The sequence below is a fragment of the Lissotriton vulgaris genome, chromosome 2_1 (genome assembly GCF_964263255.1).
Source record: "Lissotriton vulgaris chromosome 2_1, aLisVul1.2, whole genome shotgun sequence".
In the NCBI taxonomy this organism is placed as follows: Eukaryota; Metazoa; Chordata; class Amphibia; order Caudata; family Salamandridae; genus Lissotriton; species Lissotriton vulgaris.
In genome coordinates this window covers 1,514,911,592-1,514,929,598 of record NC_141687.1, presented here as the reverse complement: position 1 = coordinate 1,514,929,598, position 18,007 = coordinate 1,514,911,592, and the positions used below count along the sequence as shown (strand labels likewise).

Genomic DNA, 18,007 nt, shown 5'->3' with positions numbered 1-18,007 from the left:
GAGTGAAAAACAGGTACAATAAAAGTGCAAAAAATAAATAAATAAGGGTCGCTGGACTGGTACAGGGTGCCCACTTTAATTAGTGGACAGCATATACCAGGCCAACTTCTCACAGGGCAGCCTTCCCTGATGTCAAGGCTGGATGAGGAATGGTGGCTGTACCTTAAGTGCGATTACATTTTGGCTGGCCGTCTCGGGTCAGCCAAACAGTCATGAGCACTGTGCATGTTCTCCACTAAGGCTGTATAATACAGCCTTAGTGGAGAACCTGCCCAGCCTCCCAATCCCCGTCTGAGGGCCAAGTCTCGGCGCTCAAACCAATCACAACACTGCTTAGAGCAGCGTTGTGATTGGTCAGGAGAGTGTGGGAGCTTCCTGGTTCCTGCTCGGAGGAGAGGCGGTGGCTGGTGACAGCGATCACCAGGTAAGTTTGCTTTTCTTTCTTTTTTTTCCTAACCACCCACCGTACCCGAACTCCCCCCCATACTATTCCCTACCAGTCGCCACTGATAAAAAGGAAAGAAGCGGTTTTCTTTTGTGAGATAACTTGAAGAGGTAAGAGCAGAATGTGAAATTATGATTTGAAAGAGCAGGATGTATGGATCCCGAAATGTAACTTTTAAATGCAAAAATACACATATCATGGTAGAAGTAGGTTTCAGAAAGCAATTTCAACAGACATTAAGGTAATCGTAAAATAGTTTATGGAACATGACATATTAACATGGCGAATAAAACAAATAAATTACTATCACTGCTCTGAAAACATGAGATGGTAAATAAAATCAATAAAACACTATCAATGCTCTGAAAACACGAGAAATCCGTCAGAGTAATTCAATGTATTTCATACAGGAGTTAAGGATTTCGATTCCATTCAGTTTGCGAAGTTCCTCAATAAACCTAGAAGAAAAGAAAATCAAATAATTAAAAATGAGACCGAAAGACACATAGTGCCATCATCCTGGGACACAATTCTCTCAATAACACTCTTACAAGAGGTTTACTAATCCATGAACTCATTGCCAGCAGAAATAAATCTCTTTGTTAAATTGAAACTGAAGATCGCATGAAATAAACTGCAATGGAAATTTTGATTTACAGGCATTTTCACTCATCTACATCACGAATGTCACAGAAAGCAGATTATTATTTACAAATTACTATATAGGAACAATCATCTTGTTAATGGTCGCTGTATGTGATGTTTCCTCATCATTGGGGCAATTTGTTTTAAGTGTCTTAAATACAATGACAACAATGCACTTATTTTATGTAGCAGGTGTATTAGATCAAATCGGAGTACCTTGTGCTATCATGTAATGAATACATGTTTTATCAATGTCAAAATGAGTAAATATAATCTAGTGTATTTTAACCGAAGATGTAGCTAAAATTACCTGCACATTTTTCACTTGGAAACTTCTAACTCATTAAAAAAATAACCTGCAGGCATCGATGGTGAATGGTATTTGGGACAGACACTACTAAACATGAACAGATTTTGGCCCACTGTCCCCTGGATGTCAGACACACTCTGTAGGCTTCACACAGAGAGTACATTTCGGTGAAATGCCAGGCGCAGGCATAAGACAGAGACAACGAGAGGCTGATGGAAGACAGTGAGTAGGCTTGAACATGGGCCAGAAGAAAGGAGAGGCTCCAGTGTGAACTGACACAGGCAAGTCGAAAGACAAAGACACAGTTAATAAGCATAGTAGGTGAGGGCGTAAGGAAATGTGGCGGTGTACTATTTCAGAGAGAATGTGGCACAAAAGAAACAAGAACAGACCAGCACTGGTCAGTGGTTTCGCCTCAAAAAGGAGAGGTTTCATGGAACTTCTTCCCAGGCTGAAGTAACCAAATGCTGGAGAGAATAGATATTTTATTCCATTTATTTTATGACATTTGTACATGGTAAATTGGTACATTATGACGGCACAGCACTCCATGATGGCGTGCGCCAGATGAAGGAGAAAGGAGCATATAGCTAGAAAAATGTTACTAAGTTGTATCTTTAGTTCTCCAGTATTGGTACCTTTCACAGTCACTCGCTTTAATTATTCTCCATCGTCATGCTAATAATCCGCTGTGCTGAGAGTCCAAACACCAGGGAACATATAGCCTCACTCAAAGAACATTGCTCTAGGCGTATGCTAAATGTAATCTATCCACTTTAATGTGCGACTCAAACTTTGCCCACTGTAGTGGAGAGATTGAGTTACTACATATCGCAAGTTGATTAGCATGAACAGAAATGCATGTTTCTGAGCCAAGGTTCCACAGCATAGCCTTTCATAGATACTGCAGTTTAACAGCTGAGCAAATAACAATTGCTACTGTTACACTATTGAATACTGGTGATATATTAACCAGAGAACTGTGAAAGACTCATGAAGATATTTAAGGATTTCAACCTGTGGCTGTAGGATCCATGCAGAAGGTGCATGCTCAATTGACAGGCCACTACTCAGGAGTGGTTAGATGTATCTGCAGTATATGCATATAGCTGCATGTTTGTGCAAATGACCCCAACTAAGGGAGAGAAAGGAGACTGCAGAGTTGCGCTTCTTTTTTGTGAAGGGCCTATTTTAGTCTGCTCAGGAAGTCTGCCTCCTTGTTTCATGAAACTGTAAGGCACGAGAGAACAGCCACAGCCCCTGGCCACGAGAAAACGACGACTTTTCTGTCAGAAAGGTGTGGGTGGAGCTGAAGCTCGGCTTACACCTTTGGCTCGAATATATCTCTATGAAAACAAAGACTTCAAGGAGGCCAAATGTCACAAGGTTGTTGACAAGGATACCTAACGTTTTGCTGAGGAGTCTGTAGTGAGGGAGACCTTCAAAGTCAGAGGATTGAAAAGAGAGTTCCAAACTTGTTTACCTACTGACTGCATTGCAGACGGTCCTCCAGAGGGTTCTGAGAAATTTGAACCTGAGCACACTGAAGTTCAGACTTCTGGCTCCAATGAACCGCACGACTTAGTTAACTCATTTGCAAATCAAGGATAGCAATTCTGAAACCAGTGAGACAGGTTTGAGGACTGATGAAAAATAACCTAGATCAATGGAGTTGTACAATACACAGCCATCTATCCAAGATGGCTCCTATTAAGAGAAGCCATTGAGCCTAACGGAAAAGACTTGCCCACCATAAAAAAGCTTACCTCAAAGGAGGACTCTGGTACATTAGACTGGAACCGAGCCCTTACCAACCAGATGTCAAAAAAGGGTTGAGGCAACCCCCTGTTGATGCTGCGGGAACCCACCTCAGCTGTCACTGGCCATTTAATAATAATAATGAATACCCCCTTCCCTATGAAAAACAACAAGTGATCATTGAAAGCCATCAATGTCACGATTTGAAAGGCTTTTTGGGGAGGAATGGGTTGAAGAGGAGAAGGACCAATATAAAACTTGCACAACCCTCTTGTCTACTTGAAAAGCCCACGCTCTACTTCCTAGTTTGATTACCCGCAGCTCTATTAGCCTCTACACCTCCACCAGGAACTATTGAAAGTCTAGACGAGAGGGTCGAGGGCACAAAAGAAATTCAAGTGTAAACATGAGTCCAACCATCAAATAAGGGTCTATGGTTCCCAAGTTAAAGAATTTCAAGCAGATAGGTCAGACCATCCAGGCACGATAAATATGGCAGAAAACTCCATTTGAAGGTTAGTATGGAATTTTGTACTTGGTGGAGGAGACGATGTGAAAAAGTCAAGTAAAATGTTCTTTCCCAATCAGGCTGGTGGCTGATTTATCCTCGTGGTTTTTTATGGCTTAGATCCTGAAGGGTTACAACCACAACGCTAAGGGGCCCAAAAGTCCTTGATAAAGCCAGAAAGACTTTCATGGATACTTCCATCAAAGAGGTGGCCATAAGGGTCAAAATACCTACACTTGCTGGCGGCTGCTTATCAGCTCAACTTGTGCAACATTTTTATACTGAATTAAAATCTAGGACATTTTTACTGGGCCTCAGGGGAGAGGTGCCCTGAGTGAAGCCAACCTTTGCAACCCTTGTTCGCTGTTTTAAAGTGGTTCAAGGTATAGATTAGCAGCACAGTGGAAATGATAGTTGTCTACAGTCGTTGATGGGTTGTCACAAACTCCGTTCTCTTCTGAAAGATCAGGGATGATTGCAATACTCTACTAGGACAGTGTCCACCTTTCTGGTAGTGGTAGAGGGGTGCGTTTTTAATTGCTTTTTGGAAGAAGCCATTTTAAAAAAGTGAGCTGTTATCAAGAAGAATAGGTTTGGGAAGCGGTGCAAATTATCTCTCATGGGAGTGTTCTATGTTTTGATGACTACTGCCTAAGAATGATGCTAGTACCACATCACATTAGCACATTTTAGCACATCTTCAAGTATTATACACGATCTGTTCTACACCATGGGAAAAAAACAAGCCCCCGCACCCCTATTTATGGAGAAGAAGTATCCTATCCATGAACCCACAAACCTTGTGTGCCTAAGTTAACAAAAAGTGGAAACTTCACTCCTTTAAACTTTGGTATGTTTGACTTTCAATTTGAATTTTCGCAGGACACAATGCAACTAAGATCAGGTGCTATACGTGCACACCCGCTAGAGGACTGTAAAACTGTGAATTTTCAAAAGTCTGAACAGAAAACATGTTCATAACTCATGTCTTTGCACTTAAACTTTAAAATAATTAGTGTGTGACATCCACACTTTTTACGATATGCCATTTATCTCTATCAGATGGGAAGAAATCAACATTAGTGACAGCCTAGGTACAAATATTTTTATTGGCCAAGGGATCTCGCTGAAATGAAGTACAGGACAAGAAAGGCAGAGGTATGGTTTCAACTACTGAGGTAAACTAGTTTAAACGTATAGTTAATTAAAACAAATTCGCATCCCAAACCAATTTATTCATCAGTATAAAATGCCAGAATAAAAGATGACTTCGTTGAAATGTTGTCAGATCCATTAAAATGACAAAGTCAATCATTACATACCTTGGCTCTGCTGTGCAAAGCTTTCCTAAAGCTATAGCTGCATTCTGCTGTAAAGCAACCTCTTTGGCGTCCCCTCCGGCATATGTTAACAGAACTTTTAGTATGTCAGATTTTAGCAGAGAGGCAGGTGCTCCAGGCACCGACATACAGTAACCAAGGCAGAGGGCTGCATTTCCTGCAATGACTTCATTCTCCGAGTGTAAAAGCTTCATCAGGACGGTAAACTCTAGGACAAAAGAGATGTCAATCAGTTACAGGTTGATATGATTATGACATACATTGACTGCCATAAGACCACTGAATGTAGTCATAGCTCTTTGCATTGCTTAGGCAGCATACCTGCAGCCTCTGCTTGGCTGTTTCACAGGTTTTATTATTAATCAACCCAATGGTACTCAATTTATAAACATAACACAAGATTTAAGGCTGAAGTAGCAGTGCACAGACTAGAAACGTTGGCTTCCGGCTTCCAGAGAATTATCAGCATTAAGTGATCAGCTTATTCAGCCATCTTAGCTACTTACTTTGGTGCCCCACCATTCAGTTCTTGAGATCACAGGAATATTTATGTTGACATTGCACCCAATTCCATCAGGATGTCATGAAACCTCATAGAATTCAACTCATGCCAATATGTTAATTCAGCTATGTAAACTATTGTGGAGGGTTCAGTCACTAATATGTGTACACTTGCTTCAGGTTGAGTTCATTATTGTGTTGTTATTGGTTTTCTCGACATCTGCAGGTCTGTGCCTTGTGAGCAGGAGTATCACCCAATCTCTCCACCTGACACTTCTTGGAATAGCATACTCTCCTCCCAAATAATCAGTACACATGTTGCACGTTAAGGATTCCTCAAGCTTTGCACTCTGTTTCTGTGTAATTTCTCAGTTACCAGACTTGTATCACGAGGGCTCCAAACCCTCCTACCCTGAGTCCACTACCCCATCCAAGTGTTCCCAGGTCTCCAACTGTGCCCCACCTATTGCCGCTTGCCATAAACCCCTGTCTTTCCTTTCTGGGTCACCCTCCTATGTACCTATCCTAATTCCCAATCCAGCCCCTTCCCTGCTTTAATGTCCATTTCATTCTCCTCCCCACAAAAAATGTCCCTCCTACTCTGCTACGTCTTTCGATTCTAGGGTCTTTTACACTGCACCCTGCTCACATTCACCTCTTCTTCCATTATTCATGTCTTACCTGCCAAACAGCAGGCTCAAGTATCCAAACACTTTTCACCTTCTCTCGGCCAACCCCACACTGCTCCTTTTATTACATGCCTACAGCCATATGCTGTTGGGCCAAGTTGTTTTGCTCCATCTCTTGTCTTCTGCCCTTCTCCACTCTCACTCAGTATTACATCCACATTCTGTTGTCTTCCTGTGTACACACTCACTTTGCTTGTCTTTCCTGCTCTGCATAATGCCAACTAGTATATACCACTCCACTGCCGTGTAGCTGTGCTCTCATAATAAAAGTGAGGATGTATACCTCCATGCACAGTTCACAAACACAAAGATTGTTTGCAAGGCTTTTGCTACCAACAGATTTGACAGGCAGAAGAGAAAGACAGGCTTTATATACTATGCAAAAGATGATCTTGCCTTTCTCCTTGCTACCTGCTTGGCTCATTTGCCCTTACCGTATTTGTTAGTTGTGTGATGCCTGAATCTCGAGTACTTGGATATTCTTCTCTAGTTGTGTTTTCCTTCCTGTGAGAGGCATAACTGCATAACTGACAATGTCTGCAGCTCTCATCATCACGTCTTCTTTGATTCTCCACGGAACTGACATTATTTCTAACTAGTTTGTCCACCTTCCCATCCTCAAAATGATTGTTGTTCAAACATCTCGGTTCTCAAGTGCGTTCTTAAAATTCTGATCTGTTTACCTCTAGGTAACCAGCCAGCACTACAACAACAAGCAATGCTGGACAAAGATCGAAGGGCCTGGTTAGAATTTTGGCAAACGGGATGCTCCACCACAAACGTGGCCGATATACCACCCATTGAAGTACAATGCATTACTGCCTACTGCACGTGTAAGACAGCGGATGGGATATCGGCCACGTTTGTGACACAGAATTCCATCCACCAACTTAAAATGATGCTCAAAGTTCAATTTCAGTATATATGACCTGAGTGTAGTGCATTCCCCTATGGGGCAGTCTTTGTGTTCTAGTTATGTGCAAAGTACTCCGGTTTTACACTTTTGGGCCCCTTCTGTGTCTTGTTTTACTACCAACCCGTCTTCTTCTCATTCGTATTTTCGACAGGTATTCAGCCAATACCATTCAACGCCATTACACTTTTATCTGTATTAACTTTAGACACATGCTTTGGAATCTTGACTATATTTTACCTGTGCAATAATCTGTTTTTTTATGATTAAAAACATTCTTAATGCTCTTAATGCTCTTAGTGGAGTGGTGTGGCTCACTGGTTAGAGGCGGCAGACCTGGAAGCAGAGGTCGGCCCGGGACCAGGGGTCGATTCCCAATGCGGCAGGGTCTTGGGCCATGGTCGCGGACTCGATAATTCTCGCCTCGGTGCCTACTCCAACCATGGGTCCCACTCAGCAACTCTGGGCAATAGCTTGCTTAATCTCTACTAACGGCCCCATCAGCGCCGGGGATGCTTGTCTTCACCTTGGAGATGCCCAGGAGGGACCATCTCACAGGGAAAGGCAAGATGGGTTCCCCAGCGGTATACAGCGCCGGGACGCCCCTTTGCTGGGGCAGCTGTGCGCTTTACAAGTATACGACATTTAACATTTAAGGCAGATGTACGAGTTTTGTACCCAGTCTATAAGTAGCTCATAAAATGATGATCAAGAATGTGCCACAATGCTACCTACCTATTAACCTTTAATTAGGTAGATAGCTGGTGATTCCCTTCGATTGGCGATCTTCACAGAGATGGCGGTTACTATGGTTGGCAGACCACCATGTCTGTGATCGCCTTTCAATAAAATTAACTTTATAAAAAAAATGCAGCCTGCTTTCCTTAGCGGAAGAAGTCTGTGTTTAAAACCACGTTTTTCAAGCCTATTAAAGGAAAACTCTGTGTACGTTTTTCTTCACAAACCTGAAGTATGAGAAATTAAACTAACATTTATGCTTTTAATTAACCCAAGAACCACACGCTTGATACAAAGCTTGTTTCAGTTCACATCTCCGTTTCATTAAAATGCCTGGCGGTTTGCAATCCCTCCTTTGCATAGAGTATATGCAATTTCAAGAGGTGATCCTATTTAATGCATACGCACACATTTGGAAGCCTTAGGAAGGCTCAGCTGGATTAGCTCGCAGCTCGCATAGGACAGGGCTCCCCAGCAGACTGGGCGAAATAGGCCCCTCGAGGACAATCAACCTTGAAATCCCACTCGACGTTTATCCCGGGTTCAGCATATCTGCCACTTACTTTTATCTGACTTCACCACGTCCTCACGAGCCTGTGTGCTGCTCCGGGTGCACGCGGCAAGGGCTTTCACAGCATAGCCGGATGTTATCTGCCCACTTCCCTGGAGTTAGAACCAAAAGGAAACTCAAGCATACATATGAATGGGATGTGCATTCATGCCTGTACAACTTGGGAGAAAAGAAGAATTCAAACCAAAGACGTAAAATAGGTACAACTGTTTTGAACTTTGGGTTTTATGATGCATCCAAGAAGTTAATGGCTGCAGTTTTTATCTACCAGGGTGCCTTGCAAGTGCATACTGTTGAATCAGATATTCAAGTTGTAAGTTTGCATCAATATGCACCAACCTACCTTCACAAAGCTGTACAGACATCCGCCAGTGTCAATGGAAGCTGGTGATCTCTGAGGTGGCGGGGAGTAATGCTAAACATTCACCCCATTTTTTTTCTCCAAAAGTTGCCTTGGGTGACCGTATGCAATGCATTAAGAATTACCTGCAGTGTGCCAATGCCAGTATTACTATTTTGTCGTAAGTACCCTCTGATACCAGAAATGACATATAATATACCAGTAAATTTCCATTGACATTGCGCATACACCTTGGGTAACCCTAATGTCAAAAATGAATTCTAGTACGCCAGAGGCAACTTTTTTCTTGGTTTACTTCCTCCAATCTTACCCCCCAATATACTGCAGTTGTCAAGATTTACCTCCAATATGCTAGCACATGCATTTTGCCAAATATGTCCCTCCATATGTTAAGAACTGCTTCCAGTATATTAGGGACTGAATTTTGTCATGGGTTCCCTCTCCTTTGTCAATAATTACCTTAATTACGCCAGAGATAGCATGTTACCATAGGTGTCCCTATAAAATACGAATTACCTCGAGTATGCCATGGTATGCGGCACACTCACAAGCATAAAACACGCTCACAAACACATTTTTACACACACACACTCAATTCACTCCCTTTGTCATTCACTCTCACTCCCCACCACTCACTCACACACTGTCATGTATTTATTCTGACTCATACTCACTCACACTTACTGTCACTCAAAAACATCGTCACTCACACCCTGATATTCACTCTTTCACACTCACTGACTTTCACTCACAAATGCTAGTGCACAGAAAAGGCTCTGGTTTGAACTACAAGGTGAAGAGGTGCTCTGCTTTCATAGGCAGCATACAGTAGGCACCTCAAACTTCTTGGCCCAGGTGCAACTGCACCTGCTGCATCATTGATAGATACGCTCTGACTCACTCCCACTCACAATATCCCCCGCACTCACTTATGCTAACTCACTCATACTTTCACTTATTCAGACACATTTACCCTCAATGATTCTCACTTTCTCTCTCATTGACACTCCAACACTGTCACTCCCACTCATTCACTCCGAATCACTCACAAACACACACTCACGCATGCACAAGGGAACAGCACCGCTTTTTTTTACTTACCTTGCTTCCTTTCCATGCAGCTGCAAGACGAGATGGCAGCAGCAGGACAGGAATCCGATGCTGGACATCCGAACCAGCAAGGCATGATTTCCAACAAGGAGCCAGTCAGAGCAGCAGGGCCAGTATTAACAAGCATTGGCATAGCCAATAGGTTTTGCTTTTGGGACCTTATAAGTATTTAGTTATGCAGCACAATATCCTTGGTGCAACAACATCAACTGTCGCATGGCTAAACACTTCTGAGGTCCCAAAGGCGACACCTCCCAGCTTCATCTTTATGCCATACGAATTTCAGGAGCAGTTCCCCTTGTTCACTGGCTGACGTCGAGGAAGAAAACAGCTGTACACATTTGAATCGCACTTGTGATTCTTGTAGTGATCCCAGGTCCAATGGGCGTGTCCTAACAAGGTATACTGGTCGTTGTAGGCAGGTAAGTTCTTATATCCACAATGGATGCTGCTGTTCCTTCCCCTTACATGATTAAAATCCCTCTGGGTCGCTGTTGGAAGCCCGGATGGGCTGCTGCTACTTTTGTGTCTTTCAAGATGGAAACACTGTTCCATTACCGCTCTAACATTTCACTGGCGGATGGACCTGCTGGAGTATGCAGTGGGGTAACCTTCCTGGCCAGGGCAGACCACACATATGCCAATCGTAAGAACCTGAAGAAAAACGGCCCCACACCCAGCGTTAGTTGAACCTTTTATTCCTGAAGGACCTCAGCATGCTCAGCGAGGCCCTCGCAACTTCATCTTTATGCCATACGCGTTTCAGGAGCAGTCCCCCTTGTTCACTGGCTGACGTCGAGGAAAAAAACAGCTGTGCACATATGAATCGCACTCGTGATTCTTGTAGTGATTCCAGCCCCAATATATATATATATATATATATTATATATATATATATATATATATATATATATATATATATATATATATATATATATATATATATATATATATCCACCAACAAAGTTGCCTGTGAAGAGTTGACAACACTCAGGTAAGTTTCTTTCTTGCCACCATTTATTGAGAGAAAGCAAAAACAGTGGCGGACATCGTTGCACCAAATCGTCCATCCAGACGCGTTTTGTGCACATGTGCACTTCTTCATGGGGTTCCGGACTTGTAGTGAATGAAACCAGCAGTTTCCCAGCTTGACTCATTTATGATAATTACCCCGCCCGTTGCAAAAACTAAATAGGGGTTGTAGAAGAGAGGCAACCTAATGATTAGGGTGACCAACTGGCATTGGTGCAAATTCAGGACGGTGAGTGTAAAAATTCAGGACAAAGGGTCAAAATTCAGGACACAAATTCAGGACAGGAGGTCAAAATTCAGGACAAAACTTCAGGACAATTGGATACGTTTTTCAGACACATCAGAGGTCGCGCAATTGTATATAAGTAAGCCCAGCCATATCTAGACATATTCAGCCATTTGCAAACCTATCCATCATGTATCCTTCCATCTTTCATCTCACTCATCCATCTCTTCATCCATCCTTTCACTCATCCATCCATTATCCATCCATCCGCCCATTCACCCTATCCATCTGTACACTCAGCCATTCACTCTTCTACCCATCCATCCATTCACTCATCCATCCAGCGATTTACCCTTTCACCTTTCCAGCCATCCTTTCACCTACTCATCCATCCACCCAGTCACTGATCCTTCCACCCATCCACCCTTTCAGTCATCCATCATCCTCCCTTTCTCTCTCCATCGACTCTTTCACTTAGCAATCCTTCCTTCCATTCATCCATCCACCCACCCTTCTTTCCATCCATCCATCCATCCATCCATCCATCCATCCATCCATCCATCCACCCACCCACCCACCCATCCATCCATCTACTCATCCGCTCATGAATCCATCCATTGACCCTATTGCTCATTCATCCTTTCTCTCATCCATTTATCCTTTCACTCCTTCACTGGTCTATTCATCATTTTGTCCATCTACCTTCCCTTTCACTCACTCATCCATCCATCCTTACATCCACCCTTTCACTCATCCATCCATCCATCCATCCATTCGCCCTTGCACTTATCAATTCATCAATCCATCGATCATTTCACTCATCCATCCACCCACTCACTCAGCATCCACGTTTTCACTCATCCATCCACCCTTTTACCCATCCAGCTACCCTTCCACCCATACATTCAGCTATCTCCGTCTTCTCTCTTCCATCCTTCCACTCACTCATCAATCCATCCATCCCTCCCATTATCCATCTATTCAATCTTTCATTCATCCATTCACCCTTTCACTAATTCATCCAGCCACCCCTTCACTTACTCACTCGCCCACCTTTTCATATTAATTTTGAACTGAGCCTTTTGAGAAGAGGCCCATCAAGAACTTCACCCTCGCTGCAGGAGACATTCCAGGACTGGGACAGAAGCCACCCAGGGCAGAGACAGGATCCACTACAGGAGGGGACAGGAGCCATCACAGGCAGGGGGGGAGGGGGGGCAGGAGCCCCCACATGGGGGTACAAGAGCCATCACTGGAGGGGGAACAGGATCCATCAGTGTGGATACAGGGGTGGGTATACAGTATTCTAGTCTCATTTGGTCTCTTCCAGGGTGGGGGAGGGCTCCTTACCCACAGGCTCTGTTTCCAAAATGTTAGTTTTGCCCCCCTCCCCCCACACTGATGTACAGTACTGAAAGGAGATACTCCAAGAGAACCGATTTAACTGATTGTCCTCCATACTTTGTTAATCAGTGTGATTGTGCCATTTCTCTATTTTATTACAATATAGACTGCATGTTTGAAGAATCGAGGTTTGTTTACAATTTAGTGACAGTAATTAAGCTCTGTGAAGTGAGCCACGTGCTGCCTCGGTGTAATCAGGGCCGGTTCTAGGATATTTGGAACCCTGGGCAGAAAGGGAATGTCTGACACCAATTGAAAATACAAGATGCATTCAGGGCTGTTTGCATCTGAATAGATGCCCCTGCTCCGAAGCTGCCGCCCCTCCCTCTGTCACCTTCAAGCACCTCTTAACAGCTCATCAAGGGCTGAAGGTGTGAGGGTTGCCATCCCGCTGTGCCTCGCCAATGCTGATGGGTATTTGAGCTTTTGTACTGCCTCCGAGTCTGTTACACCCGACCTCAGCAGCATCACAGTCAAGAGAAGGGAGGTGGGGACCAGCTGTGCCGGTTGTGCAACCAGTTAAAATTACGGACAAATGGCGTCCGTTACACAATCCTTCACGGACAACGGACAGACGGCCGAAATGACGGACTGTCCGTGAAATTTACGGACGGTTGGTCACCCTACTAATGATGGTCTGCGGGAGCTAAGGTGACTGGGGCTTCCGATCTGCAGTCCGAGCCAGGGTCGAGCCACGTACTTCCAATTGGTCTTTTATTAAGGCATATAATCACAGTACCGGCGGTAGTTCACCTACATGCTTCTGACTTAATTATTCTGTTTACAAACGCCTCGAACATTTGGAATGAGCTTGGAAATCAATAACAAGCTGCAACCGGCAGCATTGGAGCTGAGACAATTAATTGAGCCGGGGACAGAAGGGGCGCGGAAATCTCTGGTGCAGTGATCTGGTGCCTTCTCAGCAAAGCCCCATAAGTAGGGCAGTGAGAGAAGTGGCGCCGCCGGTCCGCGCCCTGTGTCGGGGCCCAGGCACACAGCAATTCAAATAAAAACCAGAGTCAGTCTTTTAGCGAGAGTCAGTCAGTGAAAGAGAGTGTCAGTGAGCGAGAGAGTCAGTCAGTGAGAGAGAGTCAGTTAGAGACACCGTCAGTGAGAGAGAGACAGTCAGTGAGAGACAGTCAGTGAGAGACAGTCAGTGAGAGACAGTCAGTGAGAGAGAGACAGTCAGTGAGAGAGAGACAGTCAGTGAGAGAGAGTCAGTCAGTCAGTGAGAGTGAGTCAGTCAGTCAGTGAGAGTCAGTCACTCAGTGAGAGAGGGTGGGAGAGTGAGTCTGTGAGAGGGAGTCTGTGAGAGGGAGTAAGAGGGAGTCTGTGAGAGAGAGTGAGAGAGTGACTGTGAGAGAGAGTGAGAGGGTGTCTGTGAAAGGGAGTGAGATTGTCTGTGAGAGTGTGAGAGAGCGTCTGTGAGAGAGTGTCTGTGAGAGTGTCTGTGATAGTCTGTGTGAGAGTGTCTGTGAAAGAGTGTCTGTGAAAGAGTGTCTGTGAAAGAGTGTCTGTGAAAGAGTGTCTGTAAGAGAGTGTCTGTAAGAGAGTGAGTCTGTGAGAGAGTCTGTGAGTGTGTCAGTGAGAGGGTCAGTGAGAGTCTGTGAGAGAGTGTCTGTGAGAGAGTGTCTGTGAGAGAGAGTCTGTGAGAGAGAGTCTGTGAGAGAGAGTCTGTGAGTGTCTGCGAGAGAGTGGCTGCGAGAGAGTGTCTGTGAGAGAGTGTCTGCGAGAGAGTGTCTGCGAGAGAGTGTCTGCGAGAGAGTGTCTGCGAGAGAGTGTCTGCGAGAGAGTGCCTGTGAGTGTCTGTGAGAGAGTGCCTGTGAGAGAGTGCCTGCAATACTAAATGTCTCAGAGCAGCAAATGCGCTGGCTCGCCGAAAAAGTGCTTGTGAACCCAAAGAATGTGGAACACAAGATAAGGACATAATCTGCAGCCCTTGGCAGAGCATGTTCGGAAATCCAAACAAGCGGAGGTAAAAGGAAAACAAGCATTTACAATGCAATGGTTTTGCCTTTGTTAAAGTTAGAGCTATTGGCATTGCTCTTGACATTTTTTTTTTTTTTAACATAAATAAATGGCATTGTCATTTACAATAGCAGGGCAGGGCACGGGGAAGGGGGGCGAGGAGAGACAAAGGAGAGTTGCGGGCTCAGGGAAGGGGGGGCGAGGAGAGACGAAGGAGAGCTGCGGGCTCTTGTTGTAATGTTGCATGGATGAGTTGGTGCATGCATGGGTGCATGCATGGATGGGTGTATGGATGGGTGTATGGATAGATGCATGGATGGGTGTATGGATGGGTGTATGGATAGATGCATGGATGGGTGGATGGGTAGATGCATATATACAGCCAATCCCTCAACAATTTATGCAATTCACCAACCCATCCAACCAACAACCCATCCATGCATCCACCCATACATCCATGCATCATGCATACATCCATCCATCATGCATCCATCCACCCACTGCGTCCCACTCCGACCCCTCTAAATATAACTCATTTTTTCTCTATATAGAGATGACTGTATTCACTAGTATATGCAGTAGACCTTTCTACTCTAACATTCCTATGTGACTCTTGCAGTACATCTATTCATATCCCTTCCATATGTATATAGAAATATAACGAGAATCAACAGTCTCTTCTTTGTGTGACTACATCTAGTACATTTCAATTGTTTTCCTGTTTGTATCTTTTACTTAACGCATGTAAATCAAAGTCCTTAGGTTTGGCAACTGGTTCTTATGTAAAGCGCTGTGACACCTTCGGGTAAAGTTTGCGCTACATAAAATCACATTAAATAAAACTTTACCCCACAAATCCAACCATCCATTTGTGCCTAGGCTTACATTTTACGGCCTCTAAGCACACAGAGAAGGGACAGTTTAGTAAGTCGAGGCGTTGTAGGGTGCATGGCAGGGGACAGTTTTAGGCGCCAAGGGAGGGTAGAGAGCAGAGTCAGAGTACTTCACGGAGGTAGGGGGCAGTTTTTTATTGTTCAGGGCAGGGGGCTGCGGTACTTTTTGGAGCATGGCCTTATTTTAAAGGGCTCAGTTCAGGTGGAGGAACGGCACAAAACACCAGGCAGACAGAGGGCAGAAGGATACAAAAACGAGGGGAAACAATTCACAGCATCACTCAGCACCACCACAGCATGACTCAGGGGCACCACAACCTCACTATGCGTTACCACAGCATCACTCGGCGCCACCACAGCATCAATCTGTGCAACCATTCAACAACTGGATCAAATATGTTCTCTAAATGTTTCAAGCTTTATTACAAATGTCAATATGTTAATATTTCACTTCTGTTCTTGGATTTTCGTCACAATAAAATACATTGAACATCTTTCTGAAGGCCCTAACGGATTATATTGTGTGGCGGGTTGGCAGGCCCAGCCCTGCGCCGTGTCACCTTTGTCATCATGACCGTGAGACTATGGCAAACAGAAGAGGAGTTCTGTCACCGCATCCGAGAAAAAACAAAGCAAACCTCAACTCCAAAACAAGGTCTCCCTCCCTCCCCCCCCTCTGGGGCCCGAAACGCATCTGAACCAATGCATCCCACGGGCGGCGGCCAATCAACGGCAATGTCCACTCTCGAGCGCCATGACCGGGGCTAAAATGCAGCGCTGAATGAGCGACCGATTGAGCTATCAAACCACATAGATTACAATACATACGGTGTATGTATACACACACAAACACACACTTAAGAGACATAAGTAACGCAATAATACCGCAATACAAGACACCAACAGTGAGTGAACGTTGAGTTTTTTAATGACATTATCAAACAAAGGTCACCATCTGGGCACCACGACCAATCCCTGAACATATGATAATGTAACACTAGCAACAGACAGAGCTGCTATTGATCTGACGGGCACACATCCCAGATTCAGCGTGCATGAAGCAGTCACAATATTTTTAGTCTAGACGTCTGACACAATTGGCACCCTGAGCAGCATTTCCTTTTGATGCCCTGCCACTATCAATCTTAAATTTGTGCCCCCCTCACTCATCTCCAGCCTGCATAGGCAGACACAATTCTTAACAGGGGTACATGAAGAGAAAACACACAGCTGCTAAAATGAGTGAAAAGAAATCAAATTTTGCAAATCCTCCAGTTGGGCTTCCGACAAGACAGAGGCACTGAATCTTTTTTAGCAAGTACATTATCATCTAACCACCCGCCATTAATGCCAGGCCACCATCTCAAGGATTCTCAGCAACCTATGCAGTAGGCCACGCCATTCTGCTAAAGAGGCTTTAGGTCTGGGGAGGGGAGCTACGTATGGCCTATGAGTAGATTCAACACTTCCTCCTCAACTGCAGCCAGAAATCTTGAATTAGATCAACAGAAATATGTTCTCAGAGTTTCACAGGGAGTACAACAGGTGCCTTCCCTCTCACCTCTGCCCTTTAATGGCTACACCCACCCCAGGCTCAAATATCAGAACAACATCAGATGCTCTTGCAAATGTCTGATGACACTCAAGCACATCTACTTGAAGAACAGAGAGGCGGGTTCTGCTGAATACCTTGATTACACCCACCACTGGATGAGGGAGAGATTGCTCCGCTTGTAAAAATGTGTAGACTGTAGCGCAAGTTCTGGGAATTGGTGTCGCCAAATCATTCCTGTTAGACTTGCTTGCATCCTTGGGGCCTGGGTCCAGCTGACCTACAGGGCAAACTGGCAGTGCCAGAAGAACTGGTCCGACAAGTCAGTGTGTGAGCTGGCTGTTTGTGGGTCTTTTTTATGGCCTGGCGAGCCTGGCTTTACTGTTAATTTGACAACTTTTCCCACAAACATTGCCCGCAGCGAGTACACATGCATGCAGTCTCCCATCCATTGCGAAACATCCACACAGCTGCCCTTCACAAGTTAAAAACTGCCGCGATCATCAAATGGGGTGGCGTATTTTCTGCCCCAGTCAGACACAACCATGCACAGGGTAAAAGACACAGGAATCACTTGTGTTCCTATTTTTGACACAGGTGAAGGCTCCTGTGGCAGAGCTCGGAGCAGTGCGCTGCATTCGGCACCAGCCTCATTACAACATGTTCACACTCACTCAGTGCACCTCTTGGTTAGAATGCGGGGAGCGGCACACACACACTGAGTATGTTTGGAATTAGTGCATTATTTACATGTAACATGGTTTCTAATATTCAGATAGTTATTTATCTCCAAGTCTGGACACTGGTATGAGGGGCCTTTGGAAATGCATGCTTTCGTCTAGAAAACCCAAGATCTGCTGACAAAGACATCTAACTTATAAAAGATCTCAGAGTGCCCTTTTTGGCAAAACAGGCTAGAGTGAAACCACAATGCCACTCACCCGAGTGCCAGGATGAATGAAAAGCGAAACTGATGGCAACGCAAAACTAGAACAATGACCGCAGGACATGGGTGCAGTTTGTTTACCACCCCCTCCATCCTT

The 18,007-nt window shown here is 44.6% G+C and overlaps 1 protein-coding gene across 3 annotated transcripts in view; it reads right to left on the bottom strand.

Annotated features, from left to right (window-relative positions):
• Nucleotides 1–687: 687 nt before the first annotated feature.
• The window catches only part of TTC12 (tetratricopeptide repeat domain 12), a 377,867-nt gene continuing 360,547 nt past the window's right edge, over nt 688–18,007 (bottom strand). For all 3 annotated transcript variants that reach the window (XM_086957373.1, XM_086957375.1, XM_086957374.1), the window contains 3 exons: nt 8,411–8,510; nt 4,989–5,214; nt 688–903 (listed from right to left, as the gene is read on the bottom strand). In XM_086957373.1, the coding sequence (XP_086813499.1) occupies nt 828–903; nt 4,989–5,214; nt 8,411–8,510 (402 nt within the window). In that variant the 3' untranslated portion in view covers nt 688–827. The remainder of the gene's footprint in view (nt 904–4,988; nt 5,215–8,410; nt 8,511–18,007) is intronic.